This window comes from Mauremys mutica, chromosome 4 (genome assembly GCF_020497125.1).
Source record: "Mauremys mutica isolate MM-2020 ecotype Southern chromosome 4, ASM2049712v1, whole genome shotgun sequence".
NCBI lineage: Eukaryota > Metazoa > Chordata > Testudines > Geoemydidae > Mauremys > Mauremys mutica.
This window is the reverse complement of record NC_059075.1, coordinates 54,522,673-54,544,006: the sequence shown is the minus strand read 5'-3', so window position 1 is coordinate 54,544,006 and position 21,334 is coordinate 54,522,673. Positions and strand designations below refer to the sequence as shown.

Here is a 21,334-nt window from a genome sequence, read left to right as displayed (position 1 = left end):
CCCTGCCCTTTGTAAGCTGCTTAGGTGTTAATGATGGCAGGCAAAATTCTGCCCTCTGTTACACCAGTGAAATCCCATTGACTTCAATGGAGCTTCATAGCTATTCCATAACTGAGTGCAAAAGTGTCCCATTGCCAACTACTCCAAAGAAAAACACAACATCCTAGTTTTGGGACTTGGCAAGTAAATGAAGGAGGAGCTGATTTTCAAAAACTTTGTTCTAAAATGTAAATACACTTCTAATGTTATGTCTACTCCATATATGCTGTATTCTGGTATTGATTTGGGATCTTAAACAGAAAATCTTCTTTTAATTAAGAACCTTAGTGGTCCAGCTATCCCTGCCAGTCATTGGATAATTGGCCTTTTCCTAATAGGCACTGTTTTGCAAAAAGTGACTGTTCCTCATAATATACTGGTATTAAGATATTTTTGGATCTCATTTAAGAGAGAACTTAATTAACCATTCAGGTCATTAGGGATACTGCTGCTGTTCTTCTAATCCTCTGACAGATCCCTCTAGTAATTCATTGTTACACTTTCTAACTTTACTGACTGAGAAGTATGAGAAAGATGCAACAAACCATTATAATCACTCCCCTACAAAATGCCACCCAAGATTCCTTGCAGTGGAATGAAGGCTTTAGTGAACTCTTTGTCAAGACTGCAACAGCATGTCAGGTCTGTGGGGGCAGAATAGCTCAGCTGGGGCTACTGTAGGCTCTCCCAGGATTCAAACACTGAGGAGGAGAATACTATCCACAAGCTCACCCTCCACCAACCATGTGTGCTGAAGGAAGATCTTTCCCTAGGATTGGGGACAGTTTCACATGGATTGGGGAAGATCCCTTCTGGATCTCTGTGATATAACTGGAACCAAACATTTTACTGTTTTGCTTTCAACAATCTCCTAATGCAGATGCCAAGTACAGAGACAGAAAATAGAAGCAAAATTAGCTTTTTATCACATATAAACTGTGGGTCTGAGTTACATTAAGGCTGATTTACACTCTGGTGCATCTAGTCTAACTTACACTTAGGGATGGGCAGGTCCCTACACAGCCCCTATATACAGGGAACATAAAGGAAGCTTAAAGCCAAAGTTGCCCCCTGTCCTCCCTGGAGTAGGAATGGAGTAACTGAGAATCAGGCTCTAACTATCACAGTTATTATGAAATAAAGCAGTTTCTTCTAAAGGTTTTGGCTAGCAGGGACGAGGTCAACTCCACTAGTGATCTGCCCTAATTTGAAAGTATTTTAAAAATTTGAATGTATTAAATTTTGTAAGAAAATGTACTTATTTTATTTTTGTTTTATTTAGAAAAACTCCTCTGCTTATTAAAAATCTGTACTCAGTATCTGCTACCAGATTCTAGGAGCCAAATCCTGCTTATTTTATTCACGTGAATATAATAACCACTTTAGTCCTCACAGAATGAAAGCCAAAGGAACCTCTCACATGCAACCAGGGTTTGATTCTGAAACTTCACCTCTCTGCCTCTACTCCTATGCTTACCAACAGGACAGTGGAACTGGAAATTATTCTTAATTTAGGATCTGTTTTGTTGCCCTTGGTTGAGATTACACTTCTGTTCTTCAAATGAAAGGGCTGAGTAGATTATAAACAGAGTTATGTCTTTTGAAAGAATGTATAATGAACTGCAACAGACCTGGCAGATGGAACAACAGTGTTAAATCAGGTTAGATTACTAATAATGGAGCCTTTGAGGAAAAAGTGTACTTTAGAAGAATTCTCCTTTCTGGTCTTGGAATGATACACTATTTAGAACACAGCTGTTACAAGTATTGGAACTTGTAGTATAAAGCTGCCTGCTTAGAGGAACTGGTTTTATGGGTTCCCCAGTTTTTCAAAGAGGCAGAATAATTTATGTACATGATTTCTTAGACTTTTCATACACTGTTGCTAAGCTTTTTAAGACAACAGCTTTTAAATGTTCACAGCTACTAGTTGAATTCCTGAACTCATAAACATAAATTCATAAACATAAATAAAAACATATTTATAACACCTTTCAAAGAATGCAAATGTAGAGAGGTATGATAAAATAACCACAGTTTTTGCAATAAAAACAAAGTACTTTGGTGCTACATGTTTTACAGTTCTCTAGGGAGGTGGTTATTTCCATCAAATGAGATTATTATACATTATTGTTTCATTTAATTTGGTAATCCCACCTAAAATCTCTACAATCCCTGGATTTACAGTTTTAATTCAGAACAGGCCTGCATTCCCCTCCTCACTCCAAAAAAAAAAAAAAAAAAGTTACCATCCCTTCTGAGAGTCACTAGCATTTCACATCCAAGCCATCTGATTGAGATCATTTACATTGTTTTGAATAGTAAAAGGAAGAATTTCTGAGAATAAACATGAAATTATTGTATTAATGCATGATCATCAAATTAAAGAAAATTCAAACTCCTTTGAACAGGGGCGGCTCTAGCCATTTCGCCGCCCCAAGCACGGCGTCATGCTGCGGGGGGTGCTCTGCCGCTCGCCGGTCCCGTGGCTTCGGTGGACCTCCCCCAGCAGACCCTCCGCAGACATGCCGCCGAAGGCACCCTGCCTGCCGCCCTCCCGGGGACCAGCAGAGCGCCCCCCGCGGCATGCCGCCCCAAGCATGCGCTTGGCATACTGGGGCCTGGAGCCGCCCCTGGCTTTGTAAATGGTATCAATAAAATAAATGGTTTTGTCTAGTGAACTGCTAATCTATGATGGTCAGAGCATACCCTGAGGTTATTTTTAAAAAATACAATTGATATTTAATTTTTTTTACAGACATATATATATTTGCCATGCATTTTAATGTGCTGTTTCACTTCATACTACATTGTGACCCAAATCCAGCGAGGTACTGGAACGACTGTATCCACTGTGTACAGTATAAAGTCTGGATGAATGGGAACCCTTAAACACTTGCTATTTTCCACTGTTGCTATTAATGCTGTTTACAGCATTTTGGACTTCTCTATATTTAAAATGGGAAATTATTTAAAATATTGTGATTTCCATTTAAATGGTTCAATGTGATAAATGCAAGTTTTTAAATACCCTCAGCTATATATATGTATTCCAAATACAATAAATTTACCAGCAATCCATTTTATGGGTTACCAGCCTTCACAAATATTTATTGCAGCTTTTACAAATACTTCCTTTGTCTTTTTACAAAAGTTTAAACTAAGGCAGAAATTAGCAATTTCATGTATTATCAATTTCAGCTCTGTATATAACTGTGAGCTTTTATTTTATATTTACAAGTTCTTGTGATTGCTTCTACATAAAACAAATATTTTGATTTTAATTTTATCATGTGCTATATATTTTCCTAAAATATTATATTTGTCTTACTAGGCCTTACTCAATTGATTCTGGCATATTTAAATATTATATTCCAATTTTATTTTTGATCTAGGAAACTGGTTCTTAACCTTTCCCCCCTACTGGGACCTCCCATCACTCCAGGATATAGCCAGGACTACTTTCCAATTTAGAAGGCTGGTAGGGGCAGGGTAGCTGTGGCTCTCTGACACTTGTTTATAAAACCAGGTTGATAATCCTCATTCTAGGCTATGTTGACTCCTGTGTGGTATTTCATATTTAGGCCCTGATCCTACAAATTACAATGTGCATGGTAGACTGTTGCACTATATGGAGGCCCAGAATAGACCTGATTTATCTTCTTGCAGTTTCTCTTTGGAAACGCTGCATCATTATTTTTAACAGTTATGCTAATAACTAAATGTTATTTATTGTTGCCTAAGAGCCACTAATATGCTCTCTGTGTGTGATGATATATATATATATATATAAACTATGTGACTTTATGCCACGTTAGCACCTCCCTAATTCTGGGTTACTATGATGACTCCAGCACAAATTACAGCAGCCCCAAGGGTTTTATCATAAGTGTTAAGATATTTGGTATTTTCTGAAAGCCTCAGCTCCTGGAGTGGTGGGGCTACATAAGAATTTTTTAAAAAGTAGGTTTCAAGTCCTCATGACTATGGTAAAAAATGAAAATATAAGCCCCAATGCCTCAAAAAACAAAGGACAATAAAAAGAACCCCAAATTAATTAGTTTTTAAAATTCCATTAATTTTAAGCCTATCTCATGATTTTTTGGGGGGCTAACTCATAATTTTTCAATATGTGGGAATACTGGGATATACAGCAACATTCCATACTCTACAGCTCTGAAATGTAAATGCAAAGTGCTCCAACCATTGCCCACACACTGCCCTGTTCTGGAGGCCATGCGTGAGGGCTGAATAGGAGTGCCTAATGTTGGCCTAATGCCAACACTTCACTCTTGGAAAGACCCCAGGGAGCCATTCCATCTTTCTTATGGTGCTGGAGCATGGGAACAAATTAAGATAGGTTTAGTTAATTCTCATAATATACTTGGATAGCAGGGAGGCCACTGAATGAGCTATGATAGTCTGTCCTGAGCCAAATCTGACATGTTACAGGGTAGGATGCCTGTGAAAGGACGTGTCGGTTGATACCGTCCCGCCATCGTGTTTTAGGTCTTCTGAGGGGGTCTTTTCCATCTTGTTTCCATTCTGTTTTCATTTTCCAGATGATTCTCACAGGGAATTTGATGGGTATTTGGAGAAGAGCCTTGTTTATCAGGTTGGTTTTTGTAGGCTATGAATCAGGTTGATCCAAGGCAAACACATTTATAGCTTTCATAGTAGTTAGATTCAAGTGGAGGCTCACTAGCTCATGCAACCCTAGGCGTGAGTCCCATAGGAAGATATGAGAACACTGGGGTGGGTGGCACCCCATCAGATAAGGTTGGAGCTGGCCTAAAGGGTGCATTTAGTGCAGGTGGTCAGAATGCCTACTGGCAGTACAGTTGAGGCAACTGGCACAATCCCAAAAGTGAAACTTCCTTGGACGAATGCCTCTCCCAACCAGGGAACAGATACACCCTGAAGCTTTCTCCGATTCAGCATATGCAGCATTTTTCTTTATCCTCCTGCACCCTCAGATGGATAGGGCATCTACTAGTTTCTGCCATTTATTTTAGTCTTATGCTGGTCTGCTGAGGCTTCTAAGTGTCATGTTAATGGATCTGGCTTCTTCTTCTATTGCTCTGCATAATGTTTCTCTAGGTCACACTCTTTTTCTCTTCTAGGTGGTGTCCATATTATAAAGTGAAGTTTGTTTGAACCTGTCCATCTACCCTCACTGATTCCAAGGACATCAAGATGGTATCTATCCATTTATTTTAATTGCTTGAATAGCTTTTGTAACTTTGTACATAGTACTCATATTCCAAAGACTGATTTTCATTACTGATCTGGCCTTGAGCAAGGGAATTTTCAGGACATAGGTTTCCTTACAACTTTGACCAATGTCTATCATATACTTCATAGGAAATGGAGCTCTTTTTCAAGTATGGCTCCCAGTTTTATTTCTTTAGTCAGTTTGTGTTTACATAGTTGGGTTACCAGCCCCATGCCCAATCTTCAGTTCATCACTTTTTATTCTTTATTTAGAGCTGTTCACATGTGGTCACTCCCCCATCTCCCATGTTTGGTAGCTTTGGATGCCCCAAGCTATGCAGTCCTAGATGGCTAAAATAGAGTGTGCAACATATTCTGCTTTTAGTTACATATTTACAACCTTGTTGACTTTGTACCATTATTTACAAAGGGATTTTTTTTGGCCCAGAAATGGGCCCACACTGTAGAATTTGGATCTGGATCTGAATTCCAAGGTGTTTGTATTCAGTACTACAATTTGGTTCATTACAATGATGGGAATTGTAGCAGGGTGCTTGTGCAAAGGCACCTAATTAGCCCCTGCTCAGCCAGCCCCAATCAGGAGAAATAGATTGGGGCTGGGGGAAAGGCTGGTGCCAGGCCTCTGGAACAGGCTGCACCTGTGGGCCTGCTAGTAGAAGAGCTATAAAGGCTGGCTGGCAGCCAGTGCAAGGGGGGGATGGCCAGGGAAGGGACAGTCTCCAGGCTGAAGGGAGACTCCCTGTAAAAGAGGAGATAGGAAGACCTATTTGTTTGTAAATAGTATTGCTGGTGGTGGGAACTGTATGTAAATAAAAGCCACGGGTGCTGCAGCAAGAAAAGCCTCACAGTGCTTTATTGAGGGAGCACAGAGCTCAGCAAGGGGGACGGCCCAGGAAAGGACCCGGTTACAGGAATGAATTGCAAAGTTTGAATCCAAATCTGCAGATGAACATCCTTTAGTTTCAGTGTGTGGGGGTGTGTTGTCGTTGTTGATCTACTGATGTTATTCAACATGTAATTAGAGTTACACACTCTCCTATTTTTTATTTAATAACTTTTAAAACAACAAACTAACTCCCCCATTTCAACTTCCCACCACGCCATCCTTCATCTGCAACAGAGAGACAAGCGCCTGTAAACTGTGCCAAACTCTTCTTAACCACTCCCCCAAAAAGTGGGAGACCTTACTTTAAACTTCTCTGCGCCAGGTAAGGGCCTTTCCCGACTGTGGCTGTTGAATAGGAATGAAACAAACCAGCCTTCTTACTTTCAGCACCATTCAAAACAGTGGACAGTCTTTGATAAGTATAAGTAGGGCTGTCCTGGAGTCTGCAGGAATTAAAGATTAATCTTTAATTAAAGATTGTCATGTGATGAAACTCCAGGAATATGTCCAAGCAAAATTGGCAGCTTTAACTGTAAGACAGATAAGGTGGGTGGGGTAATATCTTTTATTAGACCAACTTCTGCTGGTGCCAGCGACAACCCCAGGTACTGCATCGCTGCCAATAATAACTAGCTAGAGCGGGTACTGTCAGGGGAAGGAGGTCCCGGTAAGCAGGGTGAGCACACAGGGCAGGAGCTGGCTGCTCAGAGGTGACTCATCCTGATGTCACGCCCAGGAACGGCTCTGAGCAGCGGGCCCGCTGCGAACACCCCCGGGATCAGCCCTCCCGCCTGCCCTCGCATAGGCGGCCAGCGCGGTGCCTGCATTTCAGCCCGCGCCGCTCGCCCGCCCGCCCGCCCGCCGCTGGCCGAGCGGCAGGGGCCGGGCGCGGGCCGGGCGCAGGGAGAGCGGCGGGGGTCGCCCCGCACCCCAAGCCCTTTGGTTCAGGCAGCCTCGGGGCTGCCCTGGGCGGGTCTGGCCGGCGCGAGCGTGTAGAACGGCGCGTGGCTCGGGAAGGAGGGCGCCGGCTGCAGCCTGTAGTAGCGCCCGCGTGTCTCAGCCCCCCCCCACCCCCCTTAGTGTCAGCCCAGCCCGGGGGGTTGCGAGCAGCATGAGAGTAGTGGCCTTAATCAGGTAACGTGGCTGTGGGGGGCTGCCCTGCTGCACAGACTGAGCCACACCTCGTGCCCCTGGGGGGTGCTGCCGAGCCCAGAGCAGGGACTGGGCAGCCTTGCCCTCGGGACCCTCCTGCTCGTGCATTTCTTGCTTTCCTTCCTCCCCCAAACGCAGCGAGGAGTTTTAAACAGCTCTGTCTCCCGCAGCTTGCTCTGCCTCAGCTGGCTGCATCTCAGTGGTGGGTGTGTAACTGCATGCCTAGTAGGAGGCCTTGCACAACTGCCTGGCTCTGCTCTTGGGTGTTGAACATCCTGTCACACTTAAAAAAATAAATAAAGGCCCACCGTGCCATCGTCACTCTCCCCTGCGACTTGTAACATGCTCTTTGTTGTCAGTGGCTGCCCTCCGCCCCAGAGGCAGCTGCATTTTGGGGGTGCCCTGTAATTATATGTGACATGCTTTGGGAGGAGACGTGCTGTATATATGTGGACTGCTGCTATTTTTTTCTGCCTAGTCTTGTTTTCAGTTGAGTTTCAGGCTTTTTTTTTCCTTTTCCAAGTATCTCCCTTTTAGGATCAGTTTTGCAAATGTGTGTTTCAGACTGATGACTTTCAGTTTCTGAGTTTGCACCCGCAATTTTGCTGGTACAAATAATTGTGGGTACATTTTATAGTGCTTAGATATATAGCTTCCTGATTATACTCATAAATTGTGTAGTTGGATATGTAAAGGCTACACAGTTCATGTATAATTGTTTTTGGCTGCAGTTATATTTAGGGACAAAATCGGGGCTAAGTTGCAGCCCTTAGTTTTGAGAAAGAAGTCTCTGTAAGGGTAAGGTTCTCTGTCCCATTACTGTTTCTTGATCCATCCAGTCTTTTTTCCAATCTCATTGGTAACTAAATAAACAGTAACTAAGTTAACTATACCAAGCATGTTTTATCACAATAACAGAGATAGGGCTTTAAATTACATTGTCTATTGGCTGTTTAGAAGAAATTTGACGTCATGGTTATTTTGAAAAGTGATTGAGCCTCAAACTAGAAACTTGCTGAAAACCTGTTCATTAACAGATTTGTGTTAAATTTTAACAGCAATGAAATCAGAGAGAACAATTGATCATCGAATCATAGGACTGGAAGGGACCTCGAGAGGTCGTCTAGTCCAGTCCGCTGAACTCAGGGCCGGCTCCAGGCACCAGCATCCCAAGCAGGTGCTTGGGGCAGCAATCTGCAAGGGGAGGCAGTCCGTGTGTTTTTGCCCCCAAGCAGCATGCTGAATTGCCACCGCGGAGGGTGGGGGCAGTCTGTGTGCGGTTGGGGCGGCACGTGCGTTTCCGCAGCAGCGGCAATTCGGCATAAGCTTCTATGTTCAGCTGTCCGTGTGGTGCAGCAAGCTGCCGCTGAATTGCCGCTGCCGCGGAAATGTGTGTGCCGCCCTAACGGCACACGGACTGCCCCCGCCTTCCACGGTGGCAATTCGGTGTGCTGCTTGGGGCGGTGAAAACAGTAGAGCCGGCCCTGCCTGAACTCCAGGCAGGACTTAATATTATCTAGACCAGTGGTTCTCAGACTTTTTTTCCATGGACCACTAAAAATTGCTGCGGGTCTTGACGGACCACTTGATGATCTTTCCAAATGTTGTTTGTACCATTAGCTAACTGTTGTAAATGCTTTGGATAAAAGCGCAATATAATAAAAACTTAATAATAATTAATGTTTTTGTTCTAAGAATAAAAGCGCACAACTCATATTTTAATATCAGTAGTCTTACCTTTCCAATGCGATGGATATGCCTCTCCCCTGCCACAGCAGCCCCTCAGCTGGGGCTAGGAAGGAGGGAGGGGGTCTCTCCCTCTCTCCCCAATCACAGCAGCCCCTGAGCTGGGGCTGGAAAGAAGGGCCATCTCTCCCCAGCAGCCGTAGCCCTGGAGCTGGGGAAAGTCACCTCTTTCTCTGTCCGCCGCAGCCCTGCACTTCCCAAATTTGCCCCACCCCCTCTTCTTACCCCACTGTATATACCCCGCTGCCTCCCTCCCTCCTTGTGGCTGTGAATTCTGTGCTTTGGCTCTTAGAGAAGTGAAGCACAGACACTCCCCTCTGGTTGTGGTGCGGTGTCTATCAATTTGAAGATGGACGTTTGAAGTATAGTATTCTATAGATCACATAGTTTTTGTTTTATTATTACTACTTAACATTTGTTTAAGATTTGATTATGTGTAACTGAAATAGGAGTTTTAAGCAAAAGACAGCCTCTTCTCCAAAGAGCTTCCATACAATATACGTTTTTCTCTCTCTGCCATCAAATTAGGAATTTCACATAAACTTTATGGATTTTATATCCAACTGAACTCTTCAGCATTTTATAAATATTTTCTATTCTTGTAAAGATTTTGTATGGTACAGTCTTAGATGTTTGTTACTGTTATAATTCTCTTTAATTCTTCTTATTTGAAAACTTTGTTCCGTGGCCCTGCATTATAATTTTGAAGTAACCAGGTAAAAGTTTAAAAAAGGGTGACAATGCCTAGTAGTGACCTGGTTTAATTGTCCGATAATTTCATTTTTTTTCTAATTCTAGTGGTGGAAAGGACAGCTGTTACAATATGATGCAGTGTGTTGCTGCTGGGCATCAGATTGTTGCTCTCGCCAACTTAAGGCCTGCTGAAAACACAGGTAAGAATGCCTCATTGCTTGTAGGAAACTTTCCGAAATAGGAAATAGCTGAGGCACAGCAGTGTCTGAATTAAACCCTGCCATTTTTTTTTGTACATATGGCAGATATCCTAGACGTCTTTACAGAGAAAGGTGAAGAAGGGGAGAGACAATTTAGAGAATTTGTTAAAGCCATTTGTAAAGCAGCAAACAAGAGAAAATACAAGAAAATGAAAAATGATAAAAGAAAGGAATCTGCAGTTTAAAAGGAGGAAAATGCAGAAATACTTTCTTGTACTGTAGTAAGGGGAGAATGCATGGGTACAGTAATGAAGGTAGTGCAAAGTGAGTGAGGCTTAGCATCAATCTTAAATTAAGATGAACAGGAAGGTTTTAAGGTGATATTTGAAAAGGAGGTGACTTTTGTACCAGTGGGAGGGGAATGAGGCCCCACAAATGAAAAGGGTGTCACCTTCACCATCTGAACTGTGGAGGTTTGTGAGGGAAGCTGAGGAGGAGGTGTGCCTTCTGGGAGGAGGAGTTCATGTGTGAATCATTGGTAGAGGTGGTGAATATAAAATCAGTAGGTTGAGGCAATAGGAGTAGGCAATCAGTAGGTTAGAGCACTTTATTCCTTTGGTACCCAGGACAAAACCTCTTGAATCTTATTGAAATATGTTTGTTGTAAAACTAATGTATTCACATCAGAAATGTAGAATGTTGTCATTCAAATAATAAAATGACCTCTTTACGTGTATGTGGTAGGAAATGCAATGGAAAGTTAATTGAGATACCCCAGGCAGCAGTAAGGCCTACCCCATTCATTTTATTTTATCTTGTACCACTGTTGCCTGGAGACCCTCAAGTAATAAAGTAACTGCACATTCAGAACTAAGTGGCAGCTTAAAAGGGACCCTGTCTGTTCTTTTCAGGCATCACATTTTATATAAATTTAAAAATACTCTGTTTTTCTTGTAAAATCAACTTCTCCGGTCCTGGTTACTTTGTTAAGATTACAGAACCCGCTAGACCATTTTGATCAAATACCTGCTTCTCTTACTATTGGAAGTCACCATGTACATTCTAAAAATCATTACACACTATAGTAAAGTCAAATACACTTATTTATAATGATCAGTTTTAGCATATTATGGTTACATCACAACTTGTTTCATGGCTTGTTTCCACGATGCAGGGACCTCTCCTTTCAAACTCCTTCCATGTGGGCTCAGAGGCCTGCCCTCACAGAGAAGTGCCGAAGTTAGGGGAAGTTCCAGGACTATTTAGGGTGGTCTTAAAATAAAGTGAACTCTATCAATTTTTACCAGTGAATTGTAGCTTTGAGCAATATATTTTTTTAATTATTGATCAATTGAAAAATTATCAATAATGATCACAATTGTTGGATAACTCCTGAGATACATAAAATGTGAATTGCAAGGTTTGCGATTTAATTATTATAATCTACATGAGCTACCTTTTTTGTTATCGATTAGCTGCTAACCAGTCGGTAAGAACGTTTAGTGAAATTTGTCTCTTAATTAAAGCAGCAGCAGCAATAAGTTTGTTGTTGCATCCAGGACTTTTTAATCTCCTTTCCTTTTAAAAACTTAGGGTAGAACTCACCAAAGATTTCCGTTTCTTTACAGTGTATTAAACAATATAAAATTACTGCTGTAATCCTCTATTGTTCCATTTATACTGAAATAACATGCTGTGAGTATCATGTTGTCAGTACTAAATGTTTCAGGAAGTTTTGACAGCCTATGTCTAACCACCAGAGTAAGTGCTGCAGTGTGTTCTATGTATATTGCACTAAGTATGCTGGAACACAGGTAAAAACTATTGGTCTGTGCCTCTGGGGTTGTGTTCCTCTTGCATAGCAAAGCAAAATTACCATTGGCTTCACTTGGTTCTGGGTTGGATCTGTAGTGGGGGATTTGTGGAGGAAGCACTGAAAATGGTAGGGGAGAAGTGAAGTGGACACCTCCATTGAGAAGTAGGCAGTTGCATGAGACACATTGTTATATGTAAATATAAGAGGGGAGAAATTCATTTTTTTTAATTCCATGTTTGTAGAGATGCCATCACAGATGTGTGTGTCAATGAACTAAGGAATAGTCAGATTTAAGTACTTTCGGTGCTTTTAAAGTATTATGATTTTCTATAAATGCTGAATGATGTACTTAGTCTCTATTTAATTGTGGCAGAAGGGACAGATGAGCTGGACAGCTACATGTATCAGACAGTAGGACATCATGCCATAGACCTATATGCTGAAGCAATGGATTTGCCTCTCTATCGTCACACCATAAAGGGTACCAGTGTGGACACTGGAAGAGTGTATACCAAGTGTGAAGGAGATGAGGTCGAAGATCTTTATCAGCTTTTGAAACTTGTTAAGGTACGTTGCATAACTCACTCCTCTTGGAAAGTTTTGAAAACTTTTAAAAACTTTTAAAAAATATTTATACTCCTGTGTAATATTTGTTTTCTTGTCTGTTGTTCTTCCTTCCAGTATAAACTTATGTGAAATGGGGGTTTACTATCTTAATCTGTTAAGATAGACCATACTGATTATCCCTCATTTTAAACCAAAAACCTTGATCATATACAATAAATAGATGCCCATCATAATAAACAATTGTATGCAAAAGTATTCAGAAAGTATTATATGTAAAGAGAATTATTTATCATGAGAATGTGATGTAAAGTTCTCTGAGGTTTATGCAACTCATGTAATATTTTGCTTGTTTCCCACTGGTTCTCATAGATTTTGTGTGAATTTTGTTTATTAGTGTACAGGAAATGTATGCGTTTGCTTTTTCATGGACTTACGTATTATAAAGTAAAACCCAAAGTGCTAGAATATTATTCATACTGCATTTCATACTCAAAGTATTCCCAAGTACTTTACAATTATGATGTTGATGTTGGTAATGCAGTGACTATGTTTAAATACCATTATATACTCAGCAGTAGCTTTACCCAATCTTTTTAGCAATAAAATCATTCTTTCAATAAAAATGGATATATTGGCTAAGACACTGAAATTTATTCAGCTGTTTTTCAAAAAATGTAATGTGATCTTTATTATCTGGAGTTTGGTTCAAACCCCATTGAAATCAGTAGAAAGACATCCATTGGTTCCAATGGATTTTGGATCACAGAGAGGAAAGAAGCAACTTTGAATGACAGAGTTGAAGTTTCTTCATTGTCCTGAATGTCTTTCAGCAGATTATGTTTGAGTTTTCCAGAATACATAGTCATATTTTTGTAAATGTCAGAAGGCAGTATTAATTGTGAAAGTTGTCACAAAAATGAAATGATTAATTTGAATATTATTTACAATCCTAGAAAAACTTCCTTAAGTTGCCTAAAAGACAGTTCTGATCTTCGATTTAAGTATTCAATACCTGTCCAATTATAATTTTATTTCATCAGATTTATAATTGATAAACTTGAAAACGTCATGCTTAAATGGCTTGTTCATTATTTTATATTAAAATTGTATGAATAATTTGGTTCTAAGATGAATGTTATAGAGATCAGAAACTATCACCAGGGCAAGGTGACTAAACTCATTATGTCCTTCTTTGGTTGTTTTAAGTCTTATTTAATTTTAATATCATAAAGTTGGGAAGTTCTGGATTGGTTAATCTTTCCTCTGAAATTACTGCCTTTCTGTCTGTTATCCTACCACAGTTTCTTCTGATGGAATGGGTGATATCTCTGGGATCCAGTGGGAAGTGACCTGAACTCAATACTCCATACTCCTGCTTTCTGAGACCACATGTTATATTTTCTCAAAGCTCTTTTAATCAGTGGCAAAACTCTCATAGGCTTCAGTGAGGCTAGGATTTTGCCCATAGTATCCATTAGTCTGGAATACAAGATTCTTGATGTTCCTTCTAAATCTTTGTGGAGAAATAGGGCATTCGAGGCTGTACAACCAGTCCAGAGAGATCAGTGAAGTTTTTTATTTTTAAACACGGTGTTTATAGGAGGCAGGACAGTAATTTGAGGAAACATGCTGCAGCATTTTTAATTTTTTTTTGAAAATGACAGCATTGGAGAAGGGAAGTACAGATATGCTGTCTGTTGGAAGCTTCGTGATAACAGCTTTCTAAGGCTGGGAAAGATAAATTACTGATCAATTTAATTAAAAATGGGGAGATTAGTGGCAATTAAGATGAAATTTCCCTTTCGATCCATGCTGTCTTTGGAGAAATGGATGCTTTGCCATTATCTTTATAGTAACAGTCAGTTATGACATAAATTAATGCTAATGTTAAATCTTGACAACTTCTGCTTTGGAAGTTCGTACACGATAATTATAACTATAGTTGAAAGAGATGTTATCAAGTTGTCTGTAACTAAATAACTGCTTCTTTCTTGTGTGGAAATATGAATTCCACTATGGGATATTTTATAGACATAAATATTGGAAATACGTTGCCTTTATAGTAGACATTGTGTAACCATCTCCTTACAGTCAAACCCATATATGAAATTCTGGTGTAAAAATTGCAATGGGGTTCTTGAATACTCTAATAAATAATTGAGTAACTATAGGGAAGAAAAGGAATCTAGAAGAGCTATCATTCTTTATGTTGGTCTTTACTAGTTTTTAGAAAAAGATGGAACTGGAATTTTTTTACCTTTTGAATGTTAATGGCAAAATTAAAATAATTTGATTGATTTTTATTTTAAGCATTTACTTATGGCAGTATGCAGTTTTGTAGCTTTAATGTGCAAGTCTTTAACCACCAATAGCTTTTTTTCTAAGTGATTCAAATTTTCTTTAAATGGTGTTACAATATATTTTTTTTTTAAAGAGAGCTCAATTTGTTGCCTGTTGAAAGTAGGAAAAAAAGAGAATTGATGAAGGTTTTTAATAATTCAGACTTTTATTAAAAGTCTTAAGTTGAAATAATTTGAAAGCAGTGGCCAAAATAGCATTACTCTTTTTTTTATGTAATGCTTTGGATCTGAGGATGCAGGAAAGGGTCTGTCTAGAATAAAACCACATAATATGTCTAGCGTTTAGTTTGTAAAGTATGCTTATATTACAAGTGCTTGTTTAATAATAAATTAAAACAAATCACATTGAAAAAAACTTATATGAATTGAAAAGTATTAAATATTTTTAAAAACAGTTTTATAAAAACAGGATTTTTCAAAAATGTAAATATTACCCTGCAGTGTTTGAAAGCCCACCATAGCAGTTTTGTGCTAGTGTATAAGACTGAGAGAGTGAAAATGACTGCAGACAAATGTGAAACTGACCATTCTGATATTGTGTTCCACCCTATGTGAAATATGTGAGGTAAATTAGATTTTTTTTAAATAGTCTAATGTGTTAGTAGGGGATAAAGATTGCTTAGAGTTACTGTTTATATCCCTATATGTTACACATAGTAGGTTGTATAGTTTGTATTGATGGCCTCAGTGACTACTCCTGAGGGCATTCTGCGCCAAAAAATTAAAAATTCTGCACGAAAAAAAATAAAATTCTGCACACAATATTTTAAAATTCTGCAAGTGTTGTTTGTCAATAAATAAATGCAGAGGCTCCAGCATGGCAGTGGGGAGCACAGGCCACTGACTGCATAAAGGTGGGAGATCACCTTGCAGCCCCCTCACCCACAGGACCCGGACTCAGCAGTGAGGCTGCACCCAACCCTGACATAGTGCATGGCCTGGGCTTGCTCCAGAAACACCCTGAGGCCCTGCCCCTCTGCGCTAGGTGCACCAAGTGTGGGTCAGGCAGACTCAACCAGGCAGGATCCAAGTGTGGAGGAGCTCAGTGTGGGGGGGATCCAGATGTGAGCTGAGTGGATTCTGGGTGCAGGCAGCTCAGTGCGGGGTCTAGGTGTGGGGGAATCTGGATGCACAGAGGCTCAAGGGGGGGGAGGGGTTCCAGGTGCAGAGGCAATGGGACTCTGCAGGGACTTCAAGTTAAAGGTGGTTGGGGCTCAGCAGAGGGGTCGGGGGGGGGTGTTTCAGCAGCGGGGGGGTCTGGGTGCTGGGGGAGTGGGGCTTGGTGGGGTGGGGTCTGGTGCACTAGGGGTCAGTGGTGTAGGGCTCTGGATGTGGGGGCTCAGGGGGGTGCAGGGGGGTGGGGCATCCTTATGCTTCCCTGTCAGAAAGTCATTTTTCTGCAGGAAAGCAAAGAAATCTGCAGGGGACATGAATTCTGCACACGTGCAGCGATGCAGAATTCTCCCAGGAGTAAGTGACCTAATCGGTCCCTTCCAGTCCTATGTGTAACATGTAAGGGATATATATATATATAGTCTTCAGTTTATAGTACCATGTGTGTTGAATGTGGGATATATAAATTCTGAACCCTAAAGGCTAATTTAATTTTAATATACTAGGCAGGTCACTCTGGGAATCTTACTGAATCCATGTGTCCAACCATGTGTATTTACTTGCAAGATTAGTGCCTAAGGCCCTGTTTCAACAAAGCATTTAAATGCCTGTTTAAATACTTAAATAAAGCTAATGGGACTTAAGTGTGGGCTTTTAAGTGCTTTATTGACCGAAGCCTAAAAGAGTACCAGATTTCCCTGGTTATCTGACTTTTCCTTTATGGTCAAATCCTCCTATATGAATTGAAAAGTATTAAATATTTTTAAAAACAGTTTCATGAAAACAAGATTTGTTTAAAAATGTAAACATTCCCCTGAGTAATTGAGTAATTATAGGGAAGAAAGGGAATCTAGAAAAGCTATCATTCTTTATGTTGGTCTTCACTAGTTTTTAGAAAAAGATGGAACGGGATTTTTTTGGCCTTTAAAATTTAATGGCAAAATTGAAATCATTTGATTGATTTTTTATTTTAAGCATTTATTTATTACAATATGCAGTTTTGTAGCTTTAATGTGCAAGTCTTTAACTACCAATAGCTTTTTTCTAAGTGATTCAAATTTTCTTTAGATGGTCCTCCTCGTTGTGTGTGTTCAAAGCCTGAAAAGTGATGAATGGAGCGGGCCAGGGAGAGCCTGTACAGAGGGCATTCTCAGAAGCACCTATCCTCCATCAGTCAATCATAGGTACTTAAATGGCCCTCCATTACCATAGTGCTTGAGGCACAGGTTGGAGTGGTTGCAGGTCAGTTGAGCGCTGGAGGTATAGGATGTTGGTCTGTGACATGTGGGTCCTGTGGCTAAAACCTATGTCTAGGGGGTAGGTACAGTGGACCCATAGACAGTACAGCAGAATGCAGATTACTTTGTTGGTGCTCCATACCAGGCTGTTGGGTGTAGGTGGAGGATTCTACTCTCTACCAATCACCTGAGTAGGTCTCCTTACTCATACTCTTCAAAGGAAACCAGAACTTGGCCCTTAGTTGATAAGGTTTGTTGACAGTTAACCTTTATAGAGGTCTTCAGGTTCATTCTGTGCTTCTGATATATATATGTGTCTGTGTGTATATATAATGTATGTTATAGATCTTGTTCTTAATAGGCATTTTTTCTTTGAAATATTGGCTTGTCCTTTACCATAATAAAATCTTCTGACATGATTATTCTTGAGTTTCTGGAAAGTTTATCCCAAATATTTATAATTCTGTTTATAATTTAAAGAAATTTATGTGAACCCATTTATGAAGTATGATTACAATTCCATCGTCTCGTGCATATTTTCAAAGTTATTTTGAGTTCAGTGCGAGTTCTGTGTGTGGAGGGCTTTGCAAGGTTAGAGTCTTAAAGATTATCAAGAAGAAAAAACACATTTGAGAAAAACAGGTATGATGGACTTGAGGACTGCAGGATAATTACAGTATCTGTTACTGATTATCAGCTGAAAAATAAATATTGCAACTAGATCAATATAAAAAATGTGTTGACAGAAATATTTTAATTATTAAAGTCTTTGCGTGCTGTACCATATCATGCCATTAATTTTATCGCGGTGTGTCGGGGGGGGAAGGAAAGCAGAGTGGAATTCTGCTTTAAAAATGGTGAGACAACATGGATCAGCAATCTTATTGGATGGCAACTAAAACCCACAAAAGCCCCAGCCAGAAACATTTTTGCTTTTTTAGTAGCAGCAGTAGAAAGCAGTATAATGAGTTTTAAACCTATTTTTTTAAAATTAATTTTCAAGCTCAGGGGTATATGGTCTTGGAATGGAAAACGACTGATACTTATTCAAAGACAGCAAAATGTTTTGTTTACTAGGAGTAATATTGTGATAGCTGAGTAATGTTCTAACTGTTCTCTCATATTGTCCTGCACATGTTAAAGGGTTTGGTTCTCCTTTCTCCCTCTCAGTGTATGCACAATGTGCCGAGCCATTTGATGGTGTCATAATCAGCCAGATGGAGAGCCAATAGCCTATTGTCGAAATAAGTCAGTGGGCACTTGTCAAGGATATCTGAAATAGTCTGAAGTTGACTGCAGCTGCATTGCAGGTCATTAGAAAACCTTGTTTAAAGAGATTGGCTGCACAGTTGTCCTTTCCTGTTCGAAACTGGTTCAGAGATGACCACAGGTGCCTTGGCAGATCAAAACCTAGTGGACAGATGGTTGAGTCAGTGACGAGAGAGTGATTGACAATTGTCATTGCTGACCAGTTGTTGCACCAAGCAGATTCCACCATCATGTCCTGTGGTGGCATAAATGACCATAAAGGGCATCTAGAAGACAGGCAAGCTGACGGGTGGTTGAAGATGTTTGCGTACAATGGCAGGTCGCTATTCTCATTGATCCTGGCCAGCTGCACGACAGAGGCTTTCTCATGGAATATGGGGTGGTGCTATATTAGTAAATATTGGCAGCTTTACATCGATCAGCATTGTGTGAAATGAGCGACACCAGAGAGGAGCTCAGTACTCTGCTGGTGAATAGCAGAGGGAAAGGACTAATGTTCTAAGTATCTGGGTACTTGCACCCCAGGTTGAACCAGCAGATTTTCTGATCAGCTTGTTCTGAGTGTTGACTTTGGCTGCCATCGTCTTCAAGTGGTTGAGGTACATTAATGACCTATCCAGTGTCACGCTGGGGCAAACCAGGTTTGGATCATGCTGTAGATGGCTGTTGAAGAAAACATTTATCTCGTGGCTTGCATCATGCAGATGAAATACACTAGAAACCGTCTTGGAAAAGCTCAGCTACAGGTGCCATCGACTATAATGGACTGCCATGAGCTTCATATCATCATACAAGACCTCGTCAATTTCTGAGAAGGACTGAGCTTGGTAGCTGCAGCAGATGTTGTCAGCATAGATAACCTTGTGCAAGAGTGTAGCTGGCAGATCGTTGATGTACACCAGGGGTAGGCAACCTATGGCAAGTGTGCCGAAGGTGGCATGCGAGCTGATTTTCAGTGGCACTCATGCTGCGCGGGTCCTGGCCACCAGTTAAGGGGGCTCTGCATTTTAAATGAAGCTTCTTAAACATTTTAAAAACCGTATTTACTTTACATATAACAATAGTTTAGTTATATAATATAGACAGAGAGAGAGACCTTCTAAAAACGTTAAAATGTATTACTGGCACGTGAAACCTTAAATTAGAGTGAATAAATGAAGACTCGGCACACCACTTCTGAAAGGTTGCCGACCCCTGATGTACACATTGAACAGTATTGGTGAAAGAACTGAACCTTGAGGAAAGCTGTTGATCTGACACTTCTAAGAGCTACAGCAGTTGCCCAGGTGTACTCTAAACCGCATATTTTGGAGAAAGAGCTCCATTATTTCAACCACCCAATGTGGGACAACTCGAGAGAGTTTAAACAAAAGGTGTCTGTGTCAAACGATGCCATAAGCATCAGACAAATCAAAGAAGATGGCTCCTGTTTTTGGATTTTGTTGAAAACTGTTCTCGATAAAGGTAGTCCTTTCCTGAACCCTGCCTGCCCGACCTGCATGACATCGTCCAAATCTGAAGCAGTTCGTTGGAGGATCAAACACCTTGAAACACATTGACAGCAAGGATATTGGGTGGTAACTCGACACATTGTAGGGGTCCTTGCCAGGCTTAAAAATGGCAATCATATTTGCTTAATGCCAAGTGCGTGGTAACTTCTTCTTATTAATGACCTCATAGCAGATCGGTGACTCACCGCCGCGGCACCTCCTGCTGGTTGTCTGGGAATTAACTTGATTCCAGCACTTGGAGCGCTCCCGGCTGGCCGGTGTCTCTCCTGCCACAGGCCCCAGTTTCCCTCCCAGACCCTGGTGCTCCTTACCTTTGGGGTGCTGCCTTATGGCAGTCCCCACACTCTGGGTCTGCCCTTCCAGGGGAACCCACTCACCCTATGCCCACCTTGCCTCAGTAGCTACTGCCAGTTATTTTCTAGCCCCCTTTCTCTGGAGCAAACTGCAGTCTGTAATGGCCACTCATCATTGGCAAGGGGATTGGACCAGCTGCCTATCCCTGGCTGCATCTCTGCAGCCCCAGTACCTCCTTCGGCCTTAACAAGGCCTCAGCCTGGGGAGTTGCCAGGCTGGAGCCTTCCCTTCCCCAGCACTGCTCTACTTCAGGTACCCTGTGCTCCAAGGCAGCTAGGTCCTTCCCACTCCAAAGCTGGAGTGAGACTGACCCAGCTCCTCTCTTAGCACTTATATCAGGGCCAGCTGTGACCTGATTGGGTGTGGCCACAGCTGTGGCCGCCTCTTCCAATCAGCCTACCCTTTTCCTTAGGAGCGGGGTAACTGCCCTGCTATAGACCCGTATGCAGAAGTTAGTAAGCCACTGTGATGCCTTTGGTCCAAGGTGCTAGAGGAATTCCAGCAAGATGTTATCATAGCCTGCTTTGTAATCACATGTAGTGATTAGAATGAACCAAATTCATCAATCCCCAGAGTAGTAGGTTTAAAGGGAGGAACATTGGTTCGATAGGCTCCCTGTAACAGGGTCGGACTCACCCCTGCGGCGCCTCCTGCTGGTGACTCTGGGGAATTAGCTCTTTCCAGCCCAGGAGCACCCTCTGCAGGCCGGTGATCCACCTGTTTAGTACTGGCCCCCGTGTCCCTCCCAGGACCCCGGTGCCCCTTTAACTTTTAACTGGGTTTCCCCGTCCCAGGGGAACCCCCACCCTCCTATCCCCACTTCACCTCAGTAGTGGCTACTGCCCAGTCTCTATCTAGCCCCCGTTCGCTGGGGCAGACTGCAGTATCCAGTACTCATCATCGGCAAAGGGGGTTTGGACCTGCTGCTTTGCCTCCCCCGGGTTGTCCCTTGCAACCCCCAGTACCTCTTGCCCTGTGCTAGGCCGCAGCCTGGGGTTTTCTAGGCTGGAGCTTCCCAGCTCCTCATCCTTTCCCCAGCCCTGCTTCACCCTAGGTACCTTGTCTCAGTTCCCTGCAGCCAGGCCCTTCTCTCTCTGAAGGCAGAGAGAGACTGTCTGGCTTCTGACTTCCCTGCCTTCTTATAAGGCCCTGTTG

General features: G+C 41.5%; 1 protein-coding gene across 8 annotated transcripts in view; it reads left to right on the top strand.

Moving 5' to 3' along the window:
• Positions 1 to 6,016: 6,016 nt before the first annotated feature.
• DPH6 (diphthamine biosynthesis 6) overlaps positions 6,017 to 21,334 on the top strand; it is a 403,785-nt gene continuing 388,467 nt past the window's right edge. For 2 of the 8 annotated variants that reach the window (XM_045016410.1, XM_045016409.1), the window contains exons 1-3: positions 7,181 to 7,294; positions 9,857 to 9,951; positions 12,141 to 12,334. In XM_045016410.1, coding sequence (XP_044872345.1) covers positions 7,272 to 7,294; positions 9,857 to 9,951; positions 12,141 to 12,334 — 312 coding nt within the window. In that variant the 5' untranslated portion in view covers positions 7,181 to 7,271. Of the gene's footprint in view, positions 6,483 to 7,169; positions 7,295 to 9,856; positions 9,952 to 12,140; positions 12,335 to 21,334 lie in introns of those variants that run through there. The other 6 variants (XM_045016406.1, XR_006579291.1, XM_045016405.1 and 3 more) reach the window with 5 other exon arrangements.